The sequence below is a fragment of the Drosophila mauritiana genome, chromosome 2R (assembly GCF_004382145.1).
Source record: "Drosophila mauritiana strain mau12 chromosome 2R, ASM438214v1, whole genome shotgun sequence".
Classification (NCBI taxonomy): Eukaryota; Metazoa; Arthropoda; class Insecta; order Diptera; family Drosophilidae; genus Drosophila; species Drosophila mauritiana.
This window is the reverse complement of record NC_046668.1, coordinates 12,387,788-12,412,979: the sequence shown is the minus strand read 5'-3', so window position 1 is coordinate 12,412,979 and position 25,192 is coordinate 12,387,788. Positions and strand designations below refer to the sequence as shown.

General features: G+C 46.5%; 5 protein-coding genes across 9 annotated transcripts in view; 3 read left to right on the top strand and 2 right to left on the bottom strand.

Annotated features, from left to right (window-relative positions):
• The window catches only part of LOC117138040 (neurogenic protein mastermind), a 70,267-nt gene extending 69,652 nt beyond the window's left edge, over nt 1-615 (bottom strand). For both annotated transcript variants that reach the window (XM_033299851.1, XM_033299850.1), the window contains exon 1: nt 298-615. The gene's annotated coding sequence lies outside the window, so the exon portion shown is untranslated. The remainder of the gene's footprint in view (nt 1-297) is intronic.
• A 471-nt stretch (nt 616-1,086) lies between these two features.
• LOC117135821 (USP6 N-terminal-like protein) lies at nt 1,087-6,970 on the top strand. Of its 2 annotated transcripts, XM_033296330.1 has the most exons (7): nt 1,087-1,220; nt 1,805-2,106; nt 2,166-2,847; nt 2,905-3,290; nt 3,352-3,416; nt 5,656-5,761; nt 5,939-6,970. In XM_033296330.1, exons 2-7 carry the CDS (start codon nt 1,955-1,957, stop codon nt 6,003-6,005), a joined length of 1,458 nt encoding a protein of 485 aa, XP_033152221.1. In that variant the 5' UTR covers nt 1,087-1,220; nt 1,805-1,954; the 3' UTR covers nt 6,006-6,970. The 2 variants fall into 2 exon arrangements, with proteins under 2 accessions (XP_033152221.1, XP_033152220.1); XM_033296329.1 differs by lacking the exons at nt 5,656-5,761; nt 5,939-6,970 and adding an exon at nt 4,293-4,837.
• LOC117135825 (arginine-hydroxylase NDUFAF5, mitochondrial) lies at nt 6,877-8,128 on the bottom strand. 2 transcript variants are annotated; one of them, XM_033296333.1, is made up of 3 exons: nt 7,950-8,128; nt 7,633-7,888; nt 6,877-7,575 (listed from the first exon to the last, which is right to left on the bottom strand). In XM_033296333.1, the coding sequence occupies exons 1-3, from the start codon at nt 8,084-8,086 to the stop codon at nt 6,967-6,969; spliced, it is 1,002 nt and encodes a 333-aa protein (XP_033152224.1). In that variant the 5' UTR covers nt 8,087-8,128; the 3' UTR covers nt 6,877-6,966. The 2 variants fall into 2 exon arrangements, with proteins under 2 accessions (XP_033152224.1, XP_033152225.1); XM_033296334.1 differs by lacking the exon at nt 7,950-8,128 and having other exon boundaries at nt 7,629-7,718.
• A 328-nt stretch (nt 8,129-8,456) lies between these two features.
• On the top strand, nt 8,457-11,343 carry LOC117135820 (WD repeat and HMG-box DNA-binding protein 1). Its single transcript, XM_033296328.1, has one exon. The coding sequence runs from the start codon at nt 8,541-8,543 to the stop codon at nt 11,220-11,222; it is 2,682 nt and encodes an 893-aa protein (XP_033152219.1). The 5' UTR covers nt 8,457-8,540; the 3' UTR covers nt 11,223-11,343.
• A 438-nt stretch (nt 11,344-11,781) lies between these two features.
• Nucleotides 11,782-25,143, top strand: LOC117135819 (DNA-binding protein SMUBP-2). Of its 2 annotated transcripts, XM_033296326.1 has the most exons (11): nt 11,782-12,013; nt 17,560-17,626; nt 18,707-18,945; nt 19,011-19,186; nt 20,283-20,487; nt 20,550-20,754; nt 20,815-22,685; nt 22,745-22,850; nt 22,916-23,192; nt 23,276-23,522; nt 23,701-24,452. In XM_033296326.1, exons 1-11 carry the CDS (start codon nt 11,929-11,931, stop codon nt 24,450-24,452), a joined length of 4,230 nt encoding a protein of 1,409 aa, XP_033152217.1. In that variant the 5' UTR covers nt 11,782-11,928. The 2 variants fall into 2 exon arrangements, with proteins under 2 accessions (XP_033152217.1, XP_033152218.1); XM_033296327.1 differs by lacking the exons at nt 11,782-12,013; nt 17,560-17,626 and having other exon boundaries at nt 17,923-18,945; nt 20,538-20,754; nt 23,701-25,143.
• Nucleotides 25,144-25,192: the final 49 nt, after the last annotated feature.

Sequence of the window (25,192 nt, the reverse complement as noted above, 5' to 3'; positions counted from 1 at the left end):
AAAGAGAGTGATCCGCTTTGCTTTTGTTTTAGTTTTTAGTGACTGCAACATGTTGAATGTGTTTACTCTTGCCCTAACGGTAAATGCTAGAGCTGCAGTTTAAAAATCCTCTGCTCGTCTCGAATTGAAAATAAACAATTTACAAGCGGCAATTTTCTTTTGCATCACAAAATCCACAATCACTCACACGCACACACAAACACGCATATATCTATATATATATAAACGCGCACCTTTAAAAAGGACGCTGTTGAGGGTTGCATTTTATGTTAAACATAATATTAATTATTTGCTTACTTTTATCTCACAATGCACTGTTAGAAATTTCCACTGTTATGTTATTCATGTGTTTGCATAAAATTGAAGATATTAAACACGGTATCTGAACAAAAATAAAAGAAAGCCGCCAACAAAATCGGTTATGTTTGACTTCTTTTCACTATAATATACATCTTTAACTCATTTGCTTGTTCAATTAGCATGCACTACTTAGTTATTTGGTACAGTGTATTTTTTACGAGAGTTCTCGACAATTTTCGAGCGCTAAAACAAAGAAACCGCGCTCGACGATAAAAACCGCGTCCGACTGCCGCTGTTTTTTTGTTGTTTTGAGAGGCGCTAGTGGTGGAACGATGGCTGGGAAAACATCGATGACGCTATCGATCAAGCAATTACTCATCCTTCTGTTGCTGAATGTTGAATGTATGGCAGCACTGTTTACTTAGTCACAAAAATGATGTTTGAATTAAAAAGCCGATTTTAATATCAAGGAATTCATTGTGATTTGAACATGTCTTCTACAAATGTTATAACTTATTAAGTGCAGCCTAACGCAATTAAATAGCTGAATAGGTTTTAAGTAATAGGTTAATAATGGCATTGTTTAATATTCATAAATGAGCATTCATTTGCAGCTTTCTATAGATAAACATTTTATATATACATTCATCTCACAAACTTTCCAACTAATTATACTCGCAACATTTTTAAAACTCGTATAACATTACGCTAAAGTATCGCATAATTATTGGCTCGCATCCCTGGTGCTCTTGTTACGTTATTCGGCAATTTCATCAGTCTGGCAACTCTGTCCCTCACACACACTCAGTCGCCCCCCAAATGTATCGGAAACATGCAGCCGAGTTAAAATAGTGAAAAACTAGTTAGCAAACATAACCGATCAGTGCGGATAATAAGAATAGGCAATTCAAAATTAAATGGTAAACAAACGTTGGTCAGAGCGGTTAATTAAACTTAACCCCAGGGACGCGGAGAGAGTGGCCAGTGAAAGCCAGAACACTCTCTTTCGTCGGACCGTTTGTGTGTGTGTGTGTGTTACGTGTGTGCGTATGTGTCTGTGTTGACAAAATACAACAAATCGCAGCGAAAACAGGAAGTGTACGAACGATAAAGCATAAGATTGCACATTTCGCATTAAAATAGGCGACAAAAACCCGGGGGCGCAAGCAGTTCCACACATTTCTAACCCACTCACACTCACGCCGCAGATCAGGGGGCGTTTTTTTAGATCAGTGACCAAGTCTTATATGGCTTTATGTTTTGATGCTGCACCAAATGAGTGTGAAACATCACGTCATTTATGCCACGCTCCTTCTCCAAAAACCAAAGATCCAGTTGATTTCACTGCATTTGAATATATATATGTATTCATATATACAATAGTTAATGTTCGTGTGCGTCATTCCCTCATCAGCTATTTAGTATACGAGTGTTGTTATTGTGGATCGTTTTCGCATGTTAATGCTTTTGTGTTTTTTTTTTCCATTCCATTTTTTTATCAAAGTTGCGCGCTATCGCCCAGTCAGCTCAGAAGCAGCCGCTCCCCAACTGAGAGCACAGAGAAATCAGCTCTGGCCACTTGCTCCTCCGGATCCGGCTCCTGCTCCTGTCCCCGATCCCCTTCCCCACCCGCCAAATCCAGATCCTGCTCCAAATGACAGACGGCGATCAGCAAGAGGCTCTGGTCAAGCGGGCCGAGGACGAGCGCGAGGACATCTTCCGGCGCTATGAACTCGGGCTGGATCCCAGCAATGTGGTGGACTCCTGGGAGAATCCCACCTTTGAGATCTACCACAGGACAGACAAGTGAGTAATATCAATGATTCGCAAGAAAAATGCCAATAATGACACTGATGCTCCCATAGATATGGCTTCTTGCACGACTCGCGGCTGCCGTCGACGCGTGATGCCCAGGAGGTGCATCGCAACAAGATCGAAATGGAGCGGGACAAAAAGTGGATGAAGATGCTCAATCAGTGGCCGCCGCCCCAGGATAAGCTGCACAAGCGCGTCTACAAGGGCATACCGGATCGCGTGCGAATGGTGGCCTGGAATAAGCTGCTCGACATCAAGAAATCGATAGACAACAATGCTGGCGTCTACCTCCGAATGCTGCAGCTGGCCAGGAAGTACTCCACGGAGACGCGACAGATCGATGCAGATGTGAATCGTCAGTTTCGCGACAATCTTGCCTTTCGCGAGCGCTACAGCGTAAAGCAGTGCTCGCTATTCAATGTGCTCAACGCCTATAGCATCTACAACTCGGAGCTGGGCTACTGCCAGGGCATGGCGTGTGTGGCTGGCGTGCTGTTGCTGTATTTGCACGAGGAGGAGGCTTTTTGGGCATTAAATACGCTGATAACAGACCAAAAATACGGCATGCACGGGCTGTTTATCGAGGGATTCCCGAAGCTGACGCGATTCATCGATCACCACGACCGCATCATGTCGAAAATAATGCGAAAACTACACAAGCACTTTACCAAACACAACGTTGACGCCCTGCTGTACGCCATTAAGTGGTTCTTTGTCGTCTTCGTGGAACGCGTATGTAAACAACAAGGTGTATTTATTACAAAAATACTTAATAGATCTGTTTTGCAGGTTCCATTCAGCTTGAGTTTGCGCGTGTGGGATATATTCATGTTAGACGGCGATCGCGTCATTCTGTCCATGGCTATCACCATTCTGTACCTTCACAAAGACGAGCTGTTGCGCCTAAAGGACATGGACGCTATCATTGAGTACTTGCAAGTACGGCTGCACAAGAACTTTGGCTACAGCGACGATGATGCAATTCAGGCTTTGGAACGCGTGATGAAGAAGCTGAAGGACCTCAAGTTAGATGTGCCGCCGCCAGCCAAGTCAAACGAGTTCCCCACCCGCAAACTAGGTGACTTCGTGGAGGCGGATATGGAGAAGAAGATCGGGCGCAGACGCAATGATTACACAGACGCGGAGAAGCAAGTCATAACAGATGTGATATCAAGGTGGGATCTCTTTGCGTTGTTAACGTGAATTTACTCATAATAATTTTTCCGGCTTGTTTAGACAAGAACAAAACGCGATCGACGTTCAGTCCACAGTGTCCTACGAGACTTCGGAGTGCGCAACGGGTGAGTCATGCGTCACACACAAGTCCTTACACTGTTTATCTACTAATCCTAATGCTTGCTTTAAACAATCCACTTACCCCACTTGCTGACTGTAACTATAATCTGCAATTATAATTGAAAATTCCATTCTTATTTTGTATTGTGTGGTGCAAGTTTATCACAAATGTATATGTTTGTATATATATATTATGTATATGTAAACCGAAACACGAGCAGTTCCTCAAATCGAACTTGAATTGGTGTTGCCCTAGACGTAATCCTATGTACAAAGTCCTGTTTAGTTCTAGAATATGATATATGGCATATGTATTCTGTTTGATTTGAGTAGCGATGTATAGTTTTCCTTTTGAGTATACGTTAAGATCGTAGCCACTTTCAGCGAGTCATCGTTGGCAGTCCAACCCAAATGCGTCACCATCTCGCTGGCCGAAGCATTAAACTAATTGAATAATATGCTAATATTGACCTTTTGCACGTTGGAGGGAACTGAGAAGAGAATTCCTATTCCTATTTGTGTAATGTGATGGATGGCTCAAAGCAGTTTAATTGGTTCTGGATGGAGTACCAAGTTTTAAACGTAGCGGATCTAATGGGCACTAATTCTAACTGTATATGTAAAGTATTAGCATTTAAGAGCCAAATAACCAAGGCAGCCACAAAAACCAGTTCATGCTTATTAAATACGCCCCTCGACGTTCATGTAATCGGATGATCCATTTTGTAACCATTGTCTAACATTGTCCGCTGCGTGTACATATATATCCGTTTCGATCACAAGCCACCGCTTCTGCGTCTTGCCGGCAATCGGAGCTGCAAAAAAAAAACCGAAATCAGATCTGACCTAATTCGCAATCGCTTCTGTAATTCTGTTCCTAGGTGATGGATACTCAATGAAAACGTTTGAGAGTATCACTAGCTTAGCCACCTCGCCGGCGAATAGCAGCTACTCGCTGTACAGCAATGGATTTGTGGTGACCACTATCGATAGTGAACAAGATCCCGCCCGCAGCCAGAGTATCCACAATCTCAGCTACCTGCAGACGCATCCAGCTCTGCCGCCCAACGGGCTGCAGCACATGCGGCACAGCTTTAGCAGCGATAGCGACAGTCGCAATCGCATCGATCTGGATCAGGCACTGGAAGTGCTCCAGCGACAGCAGCTGCCCCTCCACCCGAAGACTCCCAGCAGCCAGGTGGTGTATATCGTGCAAAACGGAGGCGGAGGCGGCAGGTACATGGACGGGCATCGGGATGCTGCGGATGATGATGACGATGATGCGCTGAGCGTGGAGAACACACGCCTTTAATCTTAGTTGATTCGTATTGCGTATTCTTTCTTTATGTAGTTAATGTCTGTTTTGCCCACTTGATTTGTAAAACGCATATGCCAATAACGAATTCCTCCCGCTCCCCAAAAAAAACCCTTAAACATTCGCTAGTAATATCCATATGTACTTAGCTTTAATTTTTGTATTGTCGAACCGACAGGAACCTGAAATTGTTATTCATTTGCTAGCATTCATCGATGTGTGTATTTAGTGTTTCTTCCACATTCTTTCTTGTCCCCTCACTCTCCGATATTATGCAACCGAGAGTCTCAACTTAATATTCCAAATACTGATAACTCCTAAGACTCCAACTATTCCGTTTGAAACTACGTACAACGATTAATATTTATTGCTAACCGCCTAACTTCTTACCCACAATTCCTTATACCTACTAGCCTAAACCTACTGATTAGGTAACTTAAGCTTTGCTCTTGCATTTACTTTATATTTGCCCTACAAACGAAACTCAACTTTTAGTTTATGTTAAAGCCAAAATTGTAGCTGTAATCTAATTGATTAGCCAATAATTATATATGATTATACATATAGCGAAACGTACCACACAAATAAATATGATTTTGTACTGAAAATAACACATTTGCCAGCATGGTTGATTTCGCAGTTAGCCCACTATATATTATTGTACTACAATATATGTTTCAGGCTAAGAAAACAGTATTAGTACGAAGTAATCGACTCGATTTGCACCTCACAAACAAGTACAAAAACACAAGAACACTAACACAGCTAACAAAAATTTCACATTGCCACAATCACAGCCACAATTGAAAACTAAATGCAATTTTCCAAAAACCAAATTTTTTTTCCAACGCATTGGCAACACGACGAACTGGGATTGGTCAAACCAAATCGACAAAAAATACGAATTTCCTATAAACGCAATTTATTAGTTACGCTTACCGTTCCCGAGGATTCGCACTCAATACGAAGTTCGCTTGCAGGTACTTCAGTTGCCTCGCACGGCTCCTCGGAAACCATGTCGCTGGAGGACAATAAGTGAGTATATATCCACAGTCGGTTACAGTCAAAATAATGTTGGACACAAGATATACAATCATATCTATAAGGTTAAGTGAAACAAAAATGATTTCCATCGGAAGTATGCATGTTATTTTGACTGTAACTCCTTGAAAGCATCGTTAGGCTCATTTTCTACGACCCCATACTTTGCAGCATTCACCTGAGGACCGCCAACATGCTGCAGAACACTCCGCAGCGCGAGATGCTCCTGGGCACCTGACGTCAACTGCCGCCCGCGTCCATCGCGGCGCAGGCAGCTGCAGAGAATCGCCAAACACTCACCACAGCCACCTCTGCGGGATTAGCAGGAGCAACGGGAGCTAGCCCCACATCCTCGCCGAGAGCTACGCCCACACCGCCGCCCGTGCCGCCGAGATCTCCGCTGTCGCTGGGATGACTAGCAAAGCAAAAGGCGGCGGCGAACCGGAGCGGGATCACCTAGTTCCTGGTGCTAGCCGTCGTCTGCCTTTGCTTAGCCTTAAGTCTTCAAGCCCTGCCACCGCTGCAACCACTAGAGCTAGGCCTTCCATGGGTGCAGCCAATAGCAATCACCATGCTTCGAGGGAATGAGAGCACACACACTTTGTATATACGCCGCGGGAAGCTTGGGGCACGACTTGGTAGTGACTTAGATGCGCCAAATTAAATTTACAACAGTTACGAGTTAAACAATTGATAAAAGCAATCGAGAATTACAAAAAATACACAAAAACTGCTAATGGAACAATATTTAAGCAAGAGCAAATCGTATCTAATACAACTACAAAGCGGTTAGAAGTCTATTTAATTGCAAATTGAATTCAACTCAAGCATATATATTATAGAAATTGTTGTAAATTGTACTTGTATATACGTACCAAACAAAATACAAAGCAACGTTAAAAAGTTACGTCCATGAAATGCAAACGAATGTAAAGGCGAAAGGCAACCAAATATTAATTGAAAACTATAGATAACAGAATCGTACGATTACGCTAGATTTATGTGTAGTTATATCCGCATAGCAGTACACGACCCGAGCAAACTGACAAATGAATTGAGTATTTACCATTAATTTCATGATTAAACTTTACACAAACATGAATCACTAGTTTAAGTTTCTCAGCAAAAGGAATTATGTATATTTTCATTTAAATTATGTTCAACAACGTCTCCAAATAAAATTGTCAACTGAAGCTAAGCTAATCCCCCGCTTTGGTGTCCAGCTTGCCGCCCTTTTCGATAATCGAACCTAGATCCTTGAGCGACACCTCACCGGTTCCTCTTTCCAGAGGCTGTGGCTGATTGGGACCGGGTTTCCAGCCCACAAAGTAGATGATTTGGAAGGTTGCAGGTATGCCCTTCTCGTTGGGCTTTGCATACAACTCCTGGTAGATGGCACTGGCCGCGAGCATCGTTTCTCGACTCAGGTGAGCGGGTCGATTGAATGCAGCATTGTTCTCTGCCATACCCTTGAGATCCCACATCAGTTCGAACATGCTGGGATAACCGATGACCAGTTCATCAGTGTCTATGGTCAGCATGGTAAAGCCGGCGCGATTTAGCAGGGAACCAATATCTCTAATCTGAGTGAAGGGCGAGATGTGCGGAGATATGCCACCTTTGCGCTCCAGCTCGGCCAGTTGAAGGGAGGAGCGCAACTCGTACAGAGTGTCTCCGCCAAACATGGACGCTATAAAGACGCCATCCGGTTTCAGACTCTGCTTAATTCTGGCAAAGCAGCCGGGCAGATCATTCACCCAGTGCAGACTCAGGCTAGAGATGACCAGATCGAGTGAATTGTCCTCAAACTGAAAGGGATTCTCATTTAGACTTGCAACTTTGGCCTAAGTAGCTTAATTACCCACATCCAGCTGCTCCTCGTCCTTAACCAGTTTCACCATTTTCAGACCCGGAGTGCCCTGTGCCTGCTCCAGCATCGTGGCACTGGTGTCCGTGAGCGTCAGCTGCTCCACACTCTCCGCCAGGATGTGTCTGGACAGATAGCCGCGACTGCATCCGATGTCCGCCGCCGCCTTGAATTCCCGCTTAATGTCGAATACTCTGTCTGCCAGGCGGAAGCCGATCTCCTCTTTTAAGTAATCGTAAAGTCCGACATCTTCGCTGTATATGTATATTGTTTACTAATTAGAAATGTACTCTATTCTTGGAGAGAAGAACTCACCTGAGTGCGGCTCTTTCCTTCTGTAATCTCTTGGCATTGCGGTCGAATATATGTTGCGATGTTTGGGTGAGTGAGGATAGGGCGCGGAGTTCACATCTGACCTTTAGGGTCGATAGTTTTGTTAATTTTCTTAACATATTCCGACTTTCGATCAGAGCAATGCTGTAATAAGCAACCGGCTGTGGGAAAATAAAAATATTACATTATTTGTCATTGAAAGTCGAAGTATGTATACCCTACATGTCCTAAATCCTGTGGATTCTTAAAGTTTTCTATATAAGAAAGTAATGCCAATGTTGTTTACATTTGGAACGTTATATGTAACTATATACTTAGAAATAATGTATACAATGCTTCACGTGTAATTTAATTTAAATTATTTAAGCGAACGTAATGATACATTTTTTATATTATCTGAAAGGAAAGGGTATCGAACGAACAGCTGTTGGCCAGTGCTGGAAAAGAGCGACATCAAGACATTCCCATTCGTCCGTTGGCTAACACTATTAGGTAGTGCATATTTGTTTTGGCGCCAAAAGTGACGGAAGATCATCGCGAGAATTCAATTGAAATTAAGCATTAAGTCAAATCATGAGCTTCTCGCGCAGTGCCCTGCGCTATGCGCACACCAATGGCCACACGGGACTTCTGTACACTCCGCGCGGTGAGTTCATCATCACGTGCGGCACAGATGGGGACATCCGGCACTGGACCTGCATCAGTGACGACGATCCACGCTCAAGTTGCCTGGGCGAGTTCGTCATGTGCATAGCCCACACGGGCACCCGTCTGCTGGCCTCCACGGATCGCAATACGATCCATGCCTACACCTTTCCCGAGATGGACAGCGATGGCATCCTCATGCGGTTCACGGCGCCGGCAACGTGCCTCAAGGTGTCCGGCGGTTATACTGCTGCCGGCAGCGAGGATACCACTATTAAGGTGCTTAAGGGAGATACAGCTGGTAACGAAACGGTGCTGGAGGGGCACACTGGTCCCATTCTCGCACTTGACTTGTTTGCGGAGCGAAAGCTGCTGGTTTCCGTAGCCGGAGATGGCCAACTGAAGGTGTGGAACTTCGAGGAGGGCAAGGAGCTAAAGACCATTGGTGGCTTGCCAAAGGTCAACAGTTTCGAGAGCGCCAGTCTATATGGCACTCCACATTTCGAGCCACAAACCGGTGAACTTCTGGCATATGCCGTGGACAACGAGATTGTGGTCCTCAACACGGCCAACTGGGAAGTGGCCTTTAAGCTGCGCGACGACTCGGTGTCCAGTAACTACAGCTGCTGCCAGTTCTCGCCCAATGGTGAGCGCCTGGCCGCCGGAACAACCAAAGGCGAGGTGAGCATCTTCGATGTAAAGAAACGGAAGGCAGTGACAGTGGAGATTCCGCCAAGCGACTGCAATGCCATAACATGCCTGGCCTGGAATCTGTCCGGAGAGGTGGAGGTGGCCTTCTGCGATGCCACTGGCCAGCTGGGAACGGTATTTCTTGGCGATGCAGTCGACACAGGCAACGGCGATGGATTGGTGGACGACCAAGCCGAGCTGTTGGGCGATGACTATGAGTTTGAGGCCGGCGATGACGTTGACGCCGCAGCAGACGACGGCGATGGCGTTAGTCTGGAGCAGCTTAAGCGCAAGGTTATGAACTTTGCTGATCCCGTAGATCACGATGACGCCTCTAACCAATCCCTGGACAGCGGTAGCAGAACTGTGCCTGCACCCGTTGCTCCACAAATCAAGCTCTTCAAGCAGCAGACGGCCTTTCAGCCCAGTGCCACACCGGCCGATCTGGAGCATCGCTACATGGCATGGAATGATGTGGGCATTGTCACCGCCCATGTGGAGCCCTCAGGCGATAGCTCCATAGATGTGGAGTTCCATGACGCTAGTATTCACCACGCTCTACACATAAGCAACTACAATCATCACAATTTGGCCAGTGTGAGCAGTGGAGCTTTGGCGTTGGCCTCCAACGAATCCAGCAAATTGGTAGTCATTGCCCTGGCCGCCGCCGGAAACAAAGAGTGGTCACTCAGCCTGCCGGATTGCGAGAGTGCAGAGGCTATTGTGGCCACGCGATATCTTGTGGCTGTGGCCACCAGCTCCAGTTTTCTGCGTATCTTCACCGTGATGGGAACACAGCGTGAGGTACTTACCATACCAGGACCAGTGGTGGCTATTGCTGGACACGAGCACAGCCTAATGGTTGTTTACCACAGTTCCGCGCCCAGTCAGACGCAGCAGCATCTCGCAGCGATGTTGGTGAACATAAATGGATTGAGTTTGCGACAAGAATATCTGCCCGTTCCGCTGACTCCCGGCCGACAGCTCACCTGGTTTGGGTACAGCGACACCGGATCGCCGAGTATTGCCGACAACATGGGTCTGCTGCAGTTGTATCGCCGGAGCAGCAACGCCTGGTTCCCCATCTGCGACACCATGAAGCAAAGCACCAGTGTGTCGCACAACTTCTTTGTAGTCGCTGTATCCGAGAAACGTCAGATAGTCCAGGCGGTCCTGTGCCGCGGTACCTCCTATCCCATGACCAATCCGCGTCCCATGCTCCAGGAACTGCGCATGCAGATCCCGCTCTGCGACGTCGAAGTGGAAAAGTCCGAGCTGGAGGATGCCCTGCTGCGCTCCAGTCTGATGCAAATGGATGGGGCGGAGAAGATGCAAAAGGAGACGGCCATCAAGTTGTTTGCATTGGCCTGCAGCAGCGAGTGCGAGACGCGAGCTAGGGAATTGATCGAATCGATTGCCTGCACTGATCTGCTTCAACTGGCCGTGAAATACGCCACCAAACGTGGACGCATCCACCTTTCCGACCGCCTGTGCGAACTGCTACCGCAATTGGAGGCCGTCCAGGAGGCACGCAAGCAGCAGACTTTGTTGGGCGCCAGCGGCATTGCGGCCACCATTGTTCTGCCGATGACCCCCACATCGGCCTCACAAAGCGGCCCAAAACCAAAGCCCATCGAGCTGAGCTCGGCCAAACGGGGCACCCTTAAGAGATTGGTCAATTCACCCAATATGTTTAAAGCAGCATCTGCAGGATCTCGGCCCTCGACGCCGGATATCACACCCACTCCGCTGGACACCCAGGAAAACATATTCGGCGAATCGGAATCCGAGGTTCCAATGGGTAAAGCCACCGATCACCGGTCCCCTTTAAATTCGGTTAATCCCTTTGCCATGAAGCGCAAACTGGGCGACACTGGAGTCATCTTTGGGTCCGAAAAGCTGAAGCTGGCAAAGAAATAGTCTGTAGATTGTTAAGTAGTTTAAGACAAATATTTTAAATAAATAATGTGTAACGTTTATCCCATTCTGTAAGCTACATGTATAATAACAAATTTTTATTTGAGCTTTTTATGGAACAGAATTGTTAAGGAATAATTTGCTTATTTAAATTTAAAGAATAAAACATATTTTTATTTATATTAAAATGTATTGTCGAGCCGCCGACAATACCCAGGAAATGCCTTAAACGCTCATTGGCTTACGCAAATGAAGATAGTTTTATTCTATAGGGAAATTATACAGTTTTAAAGGCATTACAAATTTCAACTTATATCTATTCTGAATCTTACGTACCGCAGTTTCTCTTCCCTCACTATTGGTATCGTCAAACGAACTGATCTGGCGCGCAAAGTACCTTAATTTTAGGTAAATCGATGTGACCAATTACAATAACTATAAAATGCATACATTTAGTATTTAATGTGACCGAGTGCCCTTAACCGTTGACAAATAACTGAACTACTTATCGATAGCCAACTTATCCGTTCCGCGACATCCCCTCCCCCGTGAAGCAACAGCATTCACCACATCCAGAACGGCTAACTTCGAAGCGGGACGCAGCACTAATTTGGCTCGGTCGCTAGTCCTCACCGAAGCCCGCCGTGGCACTCCATCTTTCCCGGTGAACACCTCTTCAACGACGCCTCTTTTCCACTCCCTGCGTGGTATGGCCGGATCGCAGATGTATACCAGGTCTCCTCGACGCATGGGCTCAACACGCTGGCACCATTTCTCTCTGCGAACAAGTGTGGGCAAGTACTCGTGCACCCATCGTTTCCAGAACCGATCTCTCATCATCCGAGCGATACGCCACTGTTTCCTTGTTGTGCATCTCTCAGATGCCAATTCATCATCTCCAGGAAGATTTGGCACGTTGGGCATTCCTTTCAACAGGTCGTTCGGTGTCAGTGGAGCCTCCTGCTCCACTGTGATCGGCAAGTGCGTGAGCGGGCGGGAATTCACTATGTTCTCCGCCTCGATCAGCAAGTTCTCCAGCACGTGCTCCTTGGGTGCGAGTTCCTTCATCGTATGCGCCAAAACCTTCTTCACGCACTGGACCATCCTTTCCCAGACACCTCCCTCAGCTGGGTTTGATGGGCAGTTGAAGATCCATTCGATTCCTTTAGATGACAACTCGCCCTGTATCTTCACTGGGTCAAATACATCGGTGAATCGTCTGGCCTCTTTATCGGCTCCCACGAAGTTCTTGCCATTATCGCTCCTTATCCTAACCACAGGTCCACGGCGGCACATGAAGTTTCTCATAGCGATGATGCATGAATCTGTTGACAAATCATGAGCCATCTCCAAGTGGACGGCTCTCGTAGTTAAGCAGGTGAATAGCGCCACCCACCTCTTCTCTGTTCGGCGCCCAATCGACACAAGCAATGGTCCGAAATAGTCCAGGCCAGTGAACTTAAATGGCCATCCATTTGCCTCAAGCCGATCCTCTGGCAATGGGCCCATTTTCGGTTGTGTCGGTCGTGCTTTCCGCAACTTGCATACGTTACAGTTAGCCGCCACCTTCCGTAGAAGCCTCCTCACGTTAGTTATCCAAAACTTTTGGCGAATCTCGCCGATGGTGGCCTCCACGTTTTGGTGGCACATCCTCTCATGGTTGTGACGAACGATCATTTCCGCCAGTGCACTTTTATGGGACAGTATGATCGGACGGCGAGCCCCATATGGTACGCATGCCGCTGCGTCAATCCTTCCATTGGCACGCATGATACCCTCTCTATCCAAATACGGCGAAAGTCCTGATAATAGGCTGCTCTTGCTGACCGTTCCTGTTTGAGCTTCCTCGCCGAACGCTTCTCTCTGCGCCAGCCGGACCAATGCGTGCTCCGCGTCAGCAAGTTCGACAGAGGTAAGCCCGTGTTCTTCTCGCTCGTAGCGTTGCCCGCGACAGCGTCGAATAAATCTTAGGATCCATGCTGTCGTTCTTACCAGTCGGTTGAATCTCGAGAACCTCTGCCAAGATAGAAGGGGCGCGTTTACCATGGCCAATACAAACTCACCTGACATCTCTTCTTCCTCAGCGGCCTGTGGAGCGCGTCCATCGGTTACAGAAAATTTGGGCCAACTTTCTTCAGGTCCCGTTAGGAATGGTGGTCCGCTTAACCACCGCGAACCTTGGCTGAAGTCCACGTGGCGTTGCGACCTGGTTGCGTCGTCTGCCACGTTTTCGGCAGATGGTAGCCATCTCCATTGGGAAACCTCTGTGGATTCTAAGATTTCTGCCACCCGATTTCCAACAAATTGCTTATATCTCCGGTGAGTGCTGGTGATCCAGTACAGCACGGTCTTAGAGTCGGTCCATAGTGTGCAGCTGCTGATCGCTACACCGTGTTCCTGTTTAACGGTGTCCATCAGTCTAGTTCCTAATACAGCTGCTTGAAGTTCCAGTCGTGGGATCGACATCGTCCTCATGGGAGCACATTTCGTTTTGGAACACACAAAATGTGCCTGCACATCGTCGTTTGCGTATGTGGCCCGCCAATAAGCCGCCGCGGCGAACGCAGATTGGCTGGAGTCCACGAAGACGTGCAGCTGCAGTGTCCGTACACATCCAGCGCCGAAGTAGTAGCGTGGACATCGGAATTCTTCAATGTATTTCATTTCTTGCCGCCAGCACTCAAATGCTGCGGCCAATTCGTCTGGGAGCGGCTCATCCCACTTGACTCTCCTCCGCCAAATCTCTCGCATCAACAGTTTAGCGGTTATCATGTAGCAGCTCAAGAACCCAATCGGATCGAATGTGGACATAACAAGGCTTAGAAACTCCCTCTTGGTAGGGACGCGTTTCCCGTCCATCACACTGCTGGGTACCCGATGGTATTTGATGCTGAACTTGAAGTTGTCCGTAGCCGGCTGCCAGTACATTCCCAATACTTTCTCCTCAGATTCGCTCCATTTAACATTCGTGTTGGATCCTTGTGGGTTCAGAGCTTTGACCACATCTGCCGAACTGGAGGAAAACCGACACAAATCAAATCCTGCGTTTGCGTGTATTTCTCTCACCCGTGACGAAACGGCGACAGCATCGTCCTTGCTCATGAAACTGTCCACATAGTCGTCCACATAGTGGTACTCCTTTATCGCCAGAACCGCTCGCGGATCCGTACTACTATATTGCGAAGCGTTGACGAGCTTCACATAGTCCGCTGCACAAGGAGAGCAAGCTGCTCCGAATGTCATGACCTGCATCTCGTAGGTGTCCGGGTTCCGACGATCCTCTCCATTTCTCCACAAGAATCGCTGGGCACATCTGTCCTGTGGCTGTATCAGCACTTGGTGAAACATCTCCTTAATGTCTGCACATACTCCAACTGCTCCTTCCCGGAAGTGGAAGAGCACTGCTGGTAGGGATTTGTAGCGCTGAGGGCCTTTCATCAGCGCCGAGTTCAGTGATATATCGTTCACTTTGGCTGCGGCATCGAATACTAGACGGATTTTTCCCGGCTTGTTTGGGTTCTCGACCCCGAAATGCGGAAGGTACCATACCTTGCCGTTGGTGTGGGTTATCCCCTGCGGCTCTAGTCGTCGTGCATATCCCTTCTTGATGTAATCATCCATAATTCCCTTGTATGCCCGCGCGAAGACCTCGTCGCGCTTCATTTTCCGTTCAATGCTGACGAGTCTCTTGAGTGCCATGTTGTAGCTGTCTGGCAGTCTCACCTCGTCGTCTTTCCATAGCAGACCAGTCTGGAATCGTCGGCCTACACGTTTCGTCGTGTCCTCCAAAATGCTTAAGGCTCGCACATCGTCACCAGCTGCGACCGGCGGTGCGGGCTTTACTCCAAAATTCTCAGTTTCGAAGTAATCGCTGACCATCTTCTCTAGAAGATTATCGTGTGACACGGCTAAAAGGCATGATCTCGATACCGGTGGACTTGCACTCCCTTTTACCGGTCCGTACACCACCCATCCAAGTTTGGTGGCGGCTGCAAATGGTCCTCCTGCTCCAAAGCTTCTGGTCCTCAGTGGAATACCCAAATGAGCGTGATCTAAGCCGATCAATATCCTTGGCGTTGCATCGAAGTATGGTTTAACGGGTAGGCGTGCATTTTCCTTTCTTGCCTTAACATCCTCCCGACACAAGCTTTGCATCGGAAGATTTAGATTCGATACAGCGAACACATTTCGTAGGTCATGGCGCATGGATTTGCCCGTGCCACTTATCTGCAGGCTAACTACCGTAGTGTGCTCTCTGGCGGATTTGCCACCAAACCACTGCACGTTGAGCTGTCGACTCTCTCCCTTTAGGTTCAGGCTCTGGATAATGTCGTCGTCAATAAGCGTTACGGACGATCCCTCATCGAGCAGCGCGTATGTGTCCACTTGCTTATTCCTCCCGTACAACGTCACGGGCAAAATCCGGAATAGCAGGTGATCTCCATCCGGGTCAACGCAGCTAAGGTTTCGGTGTGGCGATTCCTGGCCATCCTCGGCTTGTCCTGCTTTTGGCGTTGCAGTCGTTGACGTAAAGGGATTACGTCGGCGATGGCTGGTGTCCCTTTGCAGCTCCTGATCTCGAGTGCTCGTATGCTCCTTGAAGCGGCCGCCGTTCGACTGGGGTAGCCTGGAATTCCCGATTCTATCGTGGAGCAGGTAGTGATGCCTTCTTTGGCACCCGTTGACACTGCATTTGGTGCCCTTCTTGCAGAACCGGGCCATGTGTCCACTCTCCAAGCACGCGAAGCAGATCCTATGCTTCCTTGCTAACTCGATTCTCGCTGTCGGAAGTGCATGATGAAATTCCTCGCAGTCCTTGATCCCATGCTGCCCCTCACATATTGGACAACATTTGTGAGAGTTAGTATCCTTTCCATCCAGACGACTTGTGCTTGCGTGCAATAGCCTTCGCTTCGGATCTTTACTTGCAGCATCCGTGACAATGCATATCAATCTAGCGAGCTCGTGTAGCCATTCGCTAAAATGCACCACTGTTGGATATGGTTCAATCGTAGCTGCATGCTTCGCCCAGTCCAACCTCTTGCTTATAGGCAACTTAGCTATCAGCTCCTCCATTAGGGTAGGATTTCCTAAATGCTGAATGCCGTTCTTTGTTGACTTCAAAAACGCGGCGAGGTTGCTCACCTTTGTGGCAAACGGCACAATTCTGGCAATGTTCGGTTCTGATATTGGCAGCACATCTCGCACGCTCTCCAGTTGACTTCGAATCAGTTGCTCCGGGCGTCCATATCGAAATCGAAGCTGCTCCATAACTTCTTGCACATTGTTGGGGTGGATGAGCAGCGCCTTTACTGCCGCTCGTGCCTCACCCTTCAAAGCCTTCACTAGCCTTTGATTATTCTCCAAGGCTGTACATTGATATGCCTCCGTCGTCTCCGTAAACGCGCACTCGAATATTGGCCATTCCTCGGGCTGGCCTTCGAACTCTGGAAGATCCGGTAATCTACGTGGCGTCCATACATTTGGTATACTTGCCGGTGCTGTCCCGTAGGACCCAGGCGCAGTAACCACTAAGTTGCGTTGTGGCTCCCGTAGTGCATCAACATACCCTAGTTCTGGCTGCACCGTGGCCGTAACGTAGCAAGGCGGAGATAGGCTCACTGTTGTACAGTTATTATTTCGTGTGACTTGTTGCCCACTAGTTCCACTCAATTGTGGCTGCAAATTTGCACTCAACTGTGCGAGCAAATTTGCACTCAATTGTGCGAGCAACGGTTCATTCAAAGATGGCGTCACAAATTGTTCCCGTTGCAAATTTTCACTCAACATCTGCGTCGTCGCTCCACTCATAGCTGACGACGTTTCACTCATACTTAGCGGTGTATTCGCCGCACCGTTACCGTTACCGTTACCGCTCAACCCGATTCCAACGGGATTTCTTGCGGTCTCTACTTGCCCTTCATTTGCCTTGGCCTTGGATAGTTCCCTTTCTAAGGTTGCGATTCTTTCCAGTAGGTTCGCCACCTCTACAGTTGTGGAATTTGTAGTCTGCCCTGCTTTGGCAGGCTGCGGAGTACCACTCGGATTCTGACCGAGTAATCCACTTTCCTTGGAACTTTGAGGCTGCTGTATATCACTAGCCACACTCGTCGTGGGCTCTTTGGACTGATCTAGTCTGGGGCTTCGCCTCAGCGCCGGCATGTTGCAAATAAAGAGTGCGAATAAAAGAAATGTCGAGCCGCCGACAATACCCAGGAAATGCCTTAAACGCTCATTGGCTTACGCAAATGAAGATAGTTTTATTCTATAGGGAAATTATACAGTTTTAAAGGCATTACAAATTTCAACTTATATCTATTCTGAATCTTACGTACCGCAGTTTCTCTTCCCTCACTATTGGTATCGTCAAACGAACTGATCTGGCGCGCAAAGTACCTTAATTTTAGGTAAATCGATGTGACCAATTACAATAACTATAAAATGCATACATTTAGTATTTAATGTGACCGAGTGCCCTTAACCGTTGACAAATAACTGAACTACTTATCGATAGCCAACTTATCCGTTCCGCGACATGTATATTCTTTAAAAAGCGGAGGATACAAGTTTATTTAAAATATGATCAATATGTTTCTAAATATTTCAAAATTCTACAAAATAAACATTCTGGTCTCCAAAAAATACCGCTGGTATTTTTAATCTTTGGTATTTGCAACCACCAAATAGAGTGACCAAACTTTGTAAATGACAATCGATCGAAGCTATTATTCGAGTCGGGACTTTCCGCGACTTTCAAGTCAAAGTTATGTGTTCGTTTAGTTCTATTTTGTAAATAAGTGTTACACGCACAAATTCCAACATAAAACACACACTCATACACATAAGAAAAAAAAAACAATATAAAGGTTAGTATAATATGCAAAAAAGGTGCCAGCTCCATAAAAAAAAATATAAATATATTATTTAAATAACAAACTAAATTGACAGTTACATACATGTATGTAAGTATTGCGGCAGCGAGTGCTTCCTTTTGCGTTGTTTACGAAATTCCAGGAAATGGAAGGAAGCTAAAGAACTCCGCAATGAATTTCCAGTTCCAGCGAACTGATCACCGTTATTCGGAAAGGCTCTCTGCTGCACACGCACACACACACAAGCCGGCAAGCACACAGGGACATCGTTAAAATCTAAATAGAGAGGTATTCTATTTCGAATTTAATGTATGCAGGTTTTAAATTAGCTTTCGTTTTAACCATGTTTTTAACCGAACAACATTTCTAAGAAATCCCCCTCTGGTAACCCGTGCATATAAAACCAAACACTCGCGAATCACTCGCTTCATTCGTTAACTGAACGTTACGCCGTGCACTTCGATCGTCAGCTGAATAGTACATACTATATCCATATATAATATTTTTACGTGTGTGTGTGTCTGCGTCTGTGCTTTGTGTTCGCGTTGAATAAGTAACTTTTAATTGCGTTTATTCGCTACAATAATTATCGATCCTACCCTTTCTGTTTGAGAGAGTGCATTACAAAAACAAAAACATAGAAACAAGAAAACAAAAAACAAGAGCAGAAAAAGATCAGTCTAAAGAACATCTGGCCAAAATGACAAAAAATAAAAATCAAAAGAACGCTAAGAGCAAAAACAACAATAACAATGGCAACACAACACCGCCGGCGACGCCGCCGATAAATGGCGGTGTCAAACCGCCCGGCACCTACGCCAATGGAATGCCTCGTAAGCCGACGGTTCCGTGGGGTAAGCTATATACTATATATACTATATATGATCCATAACATCGGATCACTTTTTCGCGGGCACAGAGCGCGAGTTGGTGGGCTCGTTTCTGCTGGAGATGGCCAGACTCCAGGTGATCAGCGCCCAAACGGAGTGGTACGTGGACAAGGCCAGAATGCGACATCTATTCGAGGTGCACTTGAACGCCCAGCCCAACTGCAGCGAGATTCGTCAGAAGCTCAGCAACCAGGGAGCTACGAATGTGAGTTGAATCATACCGATAATGCTTTATTGCTATCCTATTTCCTGTACAGTGAGCACTGCTAAATGAGCTTCGGTCGGGGTTGCCTTAGAAAACTAATAAATGACATTTTGTGGCTCCGATATGTACATATGTATAAAATATGAAATATAATATATTAAGATAAGTATAACTGGACACAAAATGTAAACATGCCTTAAGTTGCTCAATATTGTCGACATTGCATTGCAGACCACTCAATTCCGCTAGTCCAAGCGCGATAAGACTGATTTCGTACTGTATGTAGTATATATGTAGGTGGCTTTCCTTTGTCTCGCTCCAGTCCAAACATTCTCCCCGTATTATCAGAGCAACTTACAACTACCTGCACATGCGATCGACGTCGTGTCTAAGCGATTTGCTCGCTTGAGTCCATGAGTCATCTGGGTTCTGGGTTTTGGGTTTGCCCCGCCGGACTAATCTTTATCCCAGACTCAGATGCGCGGAATCTTTGCTGATACAGCAGCAATCTGATCTAAACAAAAGTAATCATTTGTTTATAAACATAAATGAATGTACATGCATATTTCAGTCAACTCAATGCTGAGAGTTCAGTTTAGAAACAGAAATATTGTATCATGTCGTGTCAAGATCGTATTTCTATAGCTCTATTGTTGTGACATACCGCACTTATAGCGCATTGTAATTCAAATACACGTATTTATGCCAATAAAATGAAGTACATAATAAAAAGTTTACATCTCAGGCAATTGGGTTTTCCATTTCAAAGGGATCTCGATACATTTGCCAAACAAATTTGGGAAAAAACAAATAAATAGGAAAGGAAAATCTGTCATAATTGTATTGCTGTATTGCTCTTTGGTGGTCGTATGGTGAAATTCGATATGTGGAGTCAAGTGATTCCCCGTTTTTATTGGGATTTCAATGCCCATACATACATATGTACAATTGTATATATATACAATGCCTTTTGTGCAGTAGATTGTAAAGTAAATTTGCGCCACTGCAATTTGCTGACAGTAGAGAGATATCACAATTCTCTTCGCCGATTGATATTAACAATAATATACGGAATTTAATGCAACATTTTCGCTAGATTGGCTCCCTGCTGCATAGGACGAACTTTCTGATCAACACGCCGCGTGGAAATCCCAACTATCGCATCAAGAACTTCTCCTTGATTGATTTTCGCAAGGAGAAGTTCAATTTGCTGGACGAACAGCACCGATTGCAGGGTATCGCCTCCACGACCGTTGTGCCCGGAGGAGCACCTGCTGAGGGCAACAAACCGTTAACCGAAGGTAGTCTATCCATAATTAAGAACAAAAAATATTCTCATTATGCGTGAGAGCTTTGTTGGCAGAATACAAACTGGACACGGACGTAAAGCCTACGCTGCTAAAATATCAAAAGATTCTGCTGCTGCAGTCAGATAAAGATTTCGAACTCAACTCCCTGGGCTGCTATATCTGTCAGGAGAACTTCGAGACAATTGAGAAGTATGAGGAGCATGTGGAGTACCATGGCGACGAGTCTGATTTTCAGTCCCTCAAAAAGATGGAGAAATAGTAAGTAAATTGAATTATATCTAAAAAGGTTAATGTACAATGAGTGCTTGTTTTCCGCAGTCCAGAGTCCTTTGTGTCCCTGTCTTATCAGACCTGCGTGGACAGCCACTACTTTGGATTCACCTTAAAGACACACCACAAGGATCTGGTGGTGGAGAAGTTCATCATAGTGCAGTTACGCCAGTTTTACTACGTGTATGGTGCACAAATGCCTCTGCCGGTGACTGCGAGCGGTGAACTTGTGTTCTTCGTGGACTCTCACGTCTTCATGATCCTTCGGGAGCAGCCCATCGTTATTGGGTTCACCATTCGGGGACAGAAATATGTGGAGCAGCATCACTTCATGCGCACGGAGGCATTGCCCAAGGCTAGCTTCAACATTAATCCCTATCGGCTGTCTAGCAAGGAGATCTTCAAGAGCAAGGGTGTCCCGCCAGCCAATCCGCCCACTCAGGTGTTGAGTGCTCTAAAGCACGAGGATGCCCAGATGCGTTTGGCCAGCTTTGACAAGGACTATCAGAACTACTGCGAGCGGGGCAGAGAGATTACTCAGGAAAATCTGAGCGGGACACTGCGCACATTGCTCCAGGTGGAGGACATCGAACGATTGCAGCATTATCTCTCGCTCAAGCAATCGAAAATGGAGCTGCATCAGTTCGGGCGGGAGCTTTCGGTGAAAATGCAAATGGGTACCACCAGTATGAGCGTGGAGGATATCCTATCGCCTGGCGACGATGTGCTAATCATAAACGAGAAAGGCAACCCGGAATCGGGTGTACGCCAGATGTTGGAAAACAACAACAAAGTGCTCGAATTGGCACTCAAGGATTTTGAATCCATCTTGCAGTGGGCTCGCAATGTTGACGGAATGGTCGGATCTCTAGACAGGCAACCACGAGTCTACTTCGCCCGTGTCCTTGGTGTCTCAACGCAGCGGGTTAACATCACTTGTGAACGCCAGTTACCGGACAACACCACCTACACCCTGATCTTCCGTCCTTTGCGAGCAGTGATGCGTTATCAGTACCGAGCACTCCATCAGCTGTCGATCACCAGGCACACTGATGTTCAGCGGATTCTGTTTCCCGGTGAAATTCCTAATACACCTCTAGCCAGTGGAGTACTTCAGCTAAACAACAAGCTCATTTCGAGCAATCCGGAGCAGATGCAAGCGGTTCGAGAGATAGCGTTGAGCCCACGTTTAAAAGCTCCCTACATCGTGTTTGGACCACCGGGAACGGGCAAGACAGCGACCATCGTCGAGGCCATCTATCAATTGTACGTAAATCGTCCCGAAACGCACATCCTAGTGCTGTCTGGCTCAAATACGGCCTGTGACGAGGTGGCACTGCGACTTTTAAAGGCAATCGCCAAAGCACCAAAGAGTCAGCCACGACCGCTAACCCGTATCTTTAGCGCCAGCTGCGATAGGCGCATTGACAATATCGACGATTTGCTTCTGGAGTACTCGAACATGTACTCGGTGCACTTTTATCCGGCCGTGCAAGCGGTGCACCAATATCGAATCGTGATTTGCACACTCAGTTTGGCTGGAAAGCTGTCTACCGGTGGCTTCGCCGCGAACAATGTGTATACGCATGTGTTTGTGGACGAAGCAGCCGCTTCCACGGAGGCGGAGGTTTTGATGGGCATCACGTGCACCCTATCGCCGACGTTGAATTTGATTCTATCCGGCGACCACAAGCAACTGGGACCGGTGCTCCAATCTCAGAGGGCGAACGAATGGGGTCTCGGACTGACCCTCTTCGAGCGACTGCTGCAGAGGAAGTGCTACCAAGTGGAAAAGGATGGCAGCTATAACGCGTCCGTGCAGACGCGACTCATCCGCAATTTTCGTTCACATCCGGAGATAGTATCGCTGTACAACAATTTGTACTACGAGGGACATCTTCGTGCTGAGGCACCCATGGGTGAGCGCTTGTAGTTACCACATAGGATCCAAATATTATAATTCGTATTCGTATTTCAGAAATTGCTTGTCGCTTCCACAACTGGTTTTACCTGCCCAATGCTACCTTTCCCATCATGTTTCATTCCGTTTTTGGCACTACGATGAACACGAAAAGCTCTGTGAGGTCTGTGCATAAAATGGTGTATAAAACCAAATCTGATATTAATACATGGGATTTCAATTTTGCAGCCTGTGCAATAATAAAGAGATTGATGTTGTCATGGATTACGTGAAGGATCTCATGTATTTCGGCCTCAATGGCGAGAAGTTATTGCAGACTGATATAGGTATCATATCGCCATACAAGAACCAGTACCAACGTATCCAGGAGCAGCTAAACATGCGAAACTGGTCTCAAATTGATTGCGGTTCTGTCGAGTTATTCCAGGGCAAGGAGAAGCATGTGATTATCGTGTCATTTGTGCGCTCCTTTACTCCTAAACTTGGATTCTTGAACAATGAACGGGTATGTATTTGTTTATAAAATAATAGAACGAATCATGAAAAAAACATTAGTCCATCAAATTAATTATATTTCAACCCGTATAGCGTTTGAACGTTTTGCTTTCGCGGCCGATTTCGCTGCTTATTCTCATCGGAAATCCACGTACTCTAAGCCAAAACAGTGACTTCCAACATATTATCGAAATGTGTCGCGATCGAAAGACCTTGGTTGGGGTGCAATACCTTAACGAAAATTGTATTCCGAATAAAAAAAGTGGGGCAAACAACGTCAATGAAGAAGGAGCAGCTGGGGATAAGCCTGCATCCGGGCCAGGGGAACCTCTCAAGCAAAGTAACTATCGCCAGCAATTTAAGTGTCGCCAGAGAAACAAGCAGATTACAATCCCATGTCGTGGATTCCGCTCTCATTGCATGGTCATAGCTTTTAATTTGCCGATTGCTTGTTTCTCTGGCGCTATCATCCTTAAATTATTTTATCAAACTTCTAACCCACCTCTAATCCCAAACAGAGAAGCATGCAAAAAGTCCAGTTCAGGCCACCAAGCTCTTCTACAGCAAGAAAGAGCTGCTCAAGCTGGGGAATGAGCGTCAGTCGAAAAAATCTGAGCTCGAAACCATATTCGACGAGTTGCCGAAGGTTCCAAGCTTTGTGGACCACGATTTGGATGAAGTTCGTTCGCTAGAGGCCCAACTGAACGATTTTCAATTCAACACCAAATGGGAGGCCGCAGGAGCATCGATTTCGGTTACTCCTGCTCCAAGACCTGCTGCTGCGCCATCAGTAATGCCAAGAGCAGGATTGATAAAGCCGGAGACGTCCGCTTCGCATCCTTCCTCTGCACCTAGACCAGCAATACGAAAGCCAACTGTTTCAGCAGCAACTCCAGTGCCAACATCACGCTCTTCAATGCCGGAAATTCCTTCATCTTCCAAGCTCCCGATTCCGATGTCCTCAAATCCCCTCTCCACTCACAAGGAGCGCCTTGTTAACGAAGTGCTTTGTGGCATCGAAGTCTTGCCTTCGGAGAATAAGACAACCAGGTCTTCGGCTTACAGTCACATTCCCAATGGCAATCTTCGTTTCGAGAACGTGCGTCCCACGTCCGAAGACTTTCGACGCTACACGGCTGCCAATGAGCAACGTCGTGCTCCACCATTTCGCGAGCCCCACAGAAACTGGTCCAATTTCGGTTGGTCACCGCCACCACGGGATCCAACGCCACCACCAAGCAGGAAAAAATCCAAGTGTATCATTTCATAATTGTGGCTTCTTTGGGAGCTCATCACAATCTATAGGGACGGCGCAATTGCTTGGCGTAACAAGTGATCTCGCTGTCCTCTTTTTGACTTTGCTATTGGCATTTGTGCGATCTGCGATCATCCATGCGCCAAGTAGCAAAAAAAAATCCTACCAAATAGACTCGCACCTGATGTGCGTCCATCCGAAGAACAGGGCCAAAAGAATGGTTCACCTCAGCCACTGAGGTAGCCTCAAGCTTTTGGCCTTCCATCTTCGATGGAACGCATCCTTTGCGAGTGTAATTGATTCGAGCAAAGACATGGAGCGCTCAAAGTGAACACTTTTCGGTTGCAAAAGCTCGACGCTTTCGAGTTATACCACGAACCCATAATCCGTAGTGTAAGTCGCAAGCATTGTGTGCACTTCAGACTTCAGGTTTGACTTTGAGTGTTATAATCAAAATAGTAGTTTACTGAATAGGGGGGATGGGGGAGCAGGTTAAAACCTATCTATATTTCCCCACATAAAATAAACATGTAATCCTCACAGAATAATATCCTTTGTAACAATTTCATATTTAGGTAAGAACTTGCTGACTCCTTGATATCTGTGTCATCGGTTCTGAAGATTAGAAGCAATATGTATGTGCCCGATGGACTATTATACTTCAAAAAATTATCTAAATAATAAATTCTAAATTATCGGATTACAATTCGACTTTTTATATATTTTTTGTCTTGTGATTTGTGCAGGTTTGGATT

Excerpts from the sequence above, each read along its gene's own strand:
- LOC117135820 (XM_033296328.1), top strand. The coding sequence starts at position 8,541 with ATGAGCTTCTCGCGCAGTGCCCTGCGCTATGCGCACACCAATGGCCAC.
- LOC117135821 (XM_033296329.1), top strand. The coding sequence starts at position 1,955 with ATGACAGACGGCGATCAGCAAGAGGCTCTGGTCAAGCGGGCCGAGGAC. Across the intron at positions 3,291-3,351 it reads ATAACAGATGTGATATCAAG|ACAAGAACAAAACGCGATCG; the intron begins GTGGGATCTCTT and ends CGGCTTGTTTAG. Across the intron at positions 3,417-4,292 it reads GACTTCGGAGTGCGCAACGG|GTGATGGATACTCAATGAAA; the intron begins GTGAGTCATGCG and ends TTCTGTTCCTAG.
- LOC117135825 (XM_033296333.1), bottom strand. The coding sequence starts at position 8,086 with ATGTTAAGAAAATTAACAAAACTATCGACCCTAAAGGTCAGATGTGAA. Across the intron at positions 7,889-7,949 it reads AAGGAAAGAGCCGCACTCAG|CGAAGATGTCGGACTTTACG; the intron begins GTGAGTTCTTCT and ends ATACATATACAG. Across the intron at positions 7,576-7,632 it reads AGGACGAGGAGCAGCTGGAT|TTTGAGGACAATTCACTCGA; the intron begins GTGGGTAATTAA and ends AATCCCTTTCAG.
- LOC117135819 (XM_033296326.1), top strand. The coding sequence starts at position 11,929 with ATGGCCGGATCGCAGATGTATACCAGGTCTCCTCGACGCATGGGCTCA. Across the intron at positions 20,755-20,814 it reads CTCAAAAAGATGGAGAAATA|TCCAGAGTCCTTTGTGTCCC; the intron begins GTAAGTAAATTG and ends TGTTTTCCGCAG. Across the intron at positions 22,851-22,915 it reads AACACGAAAAGCTCTGTGAG|CCTGTGCAATAATAAAGAGA; the intron begins GTCTGTGCATAA and ends TCAATTTTGCAG.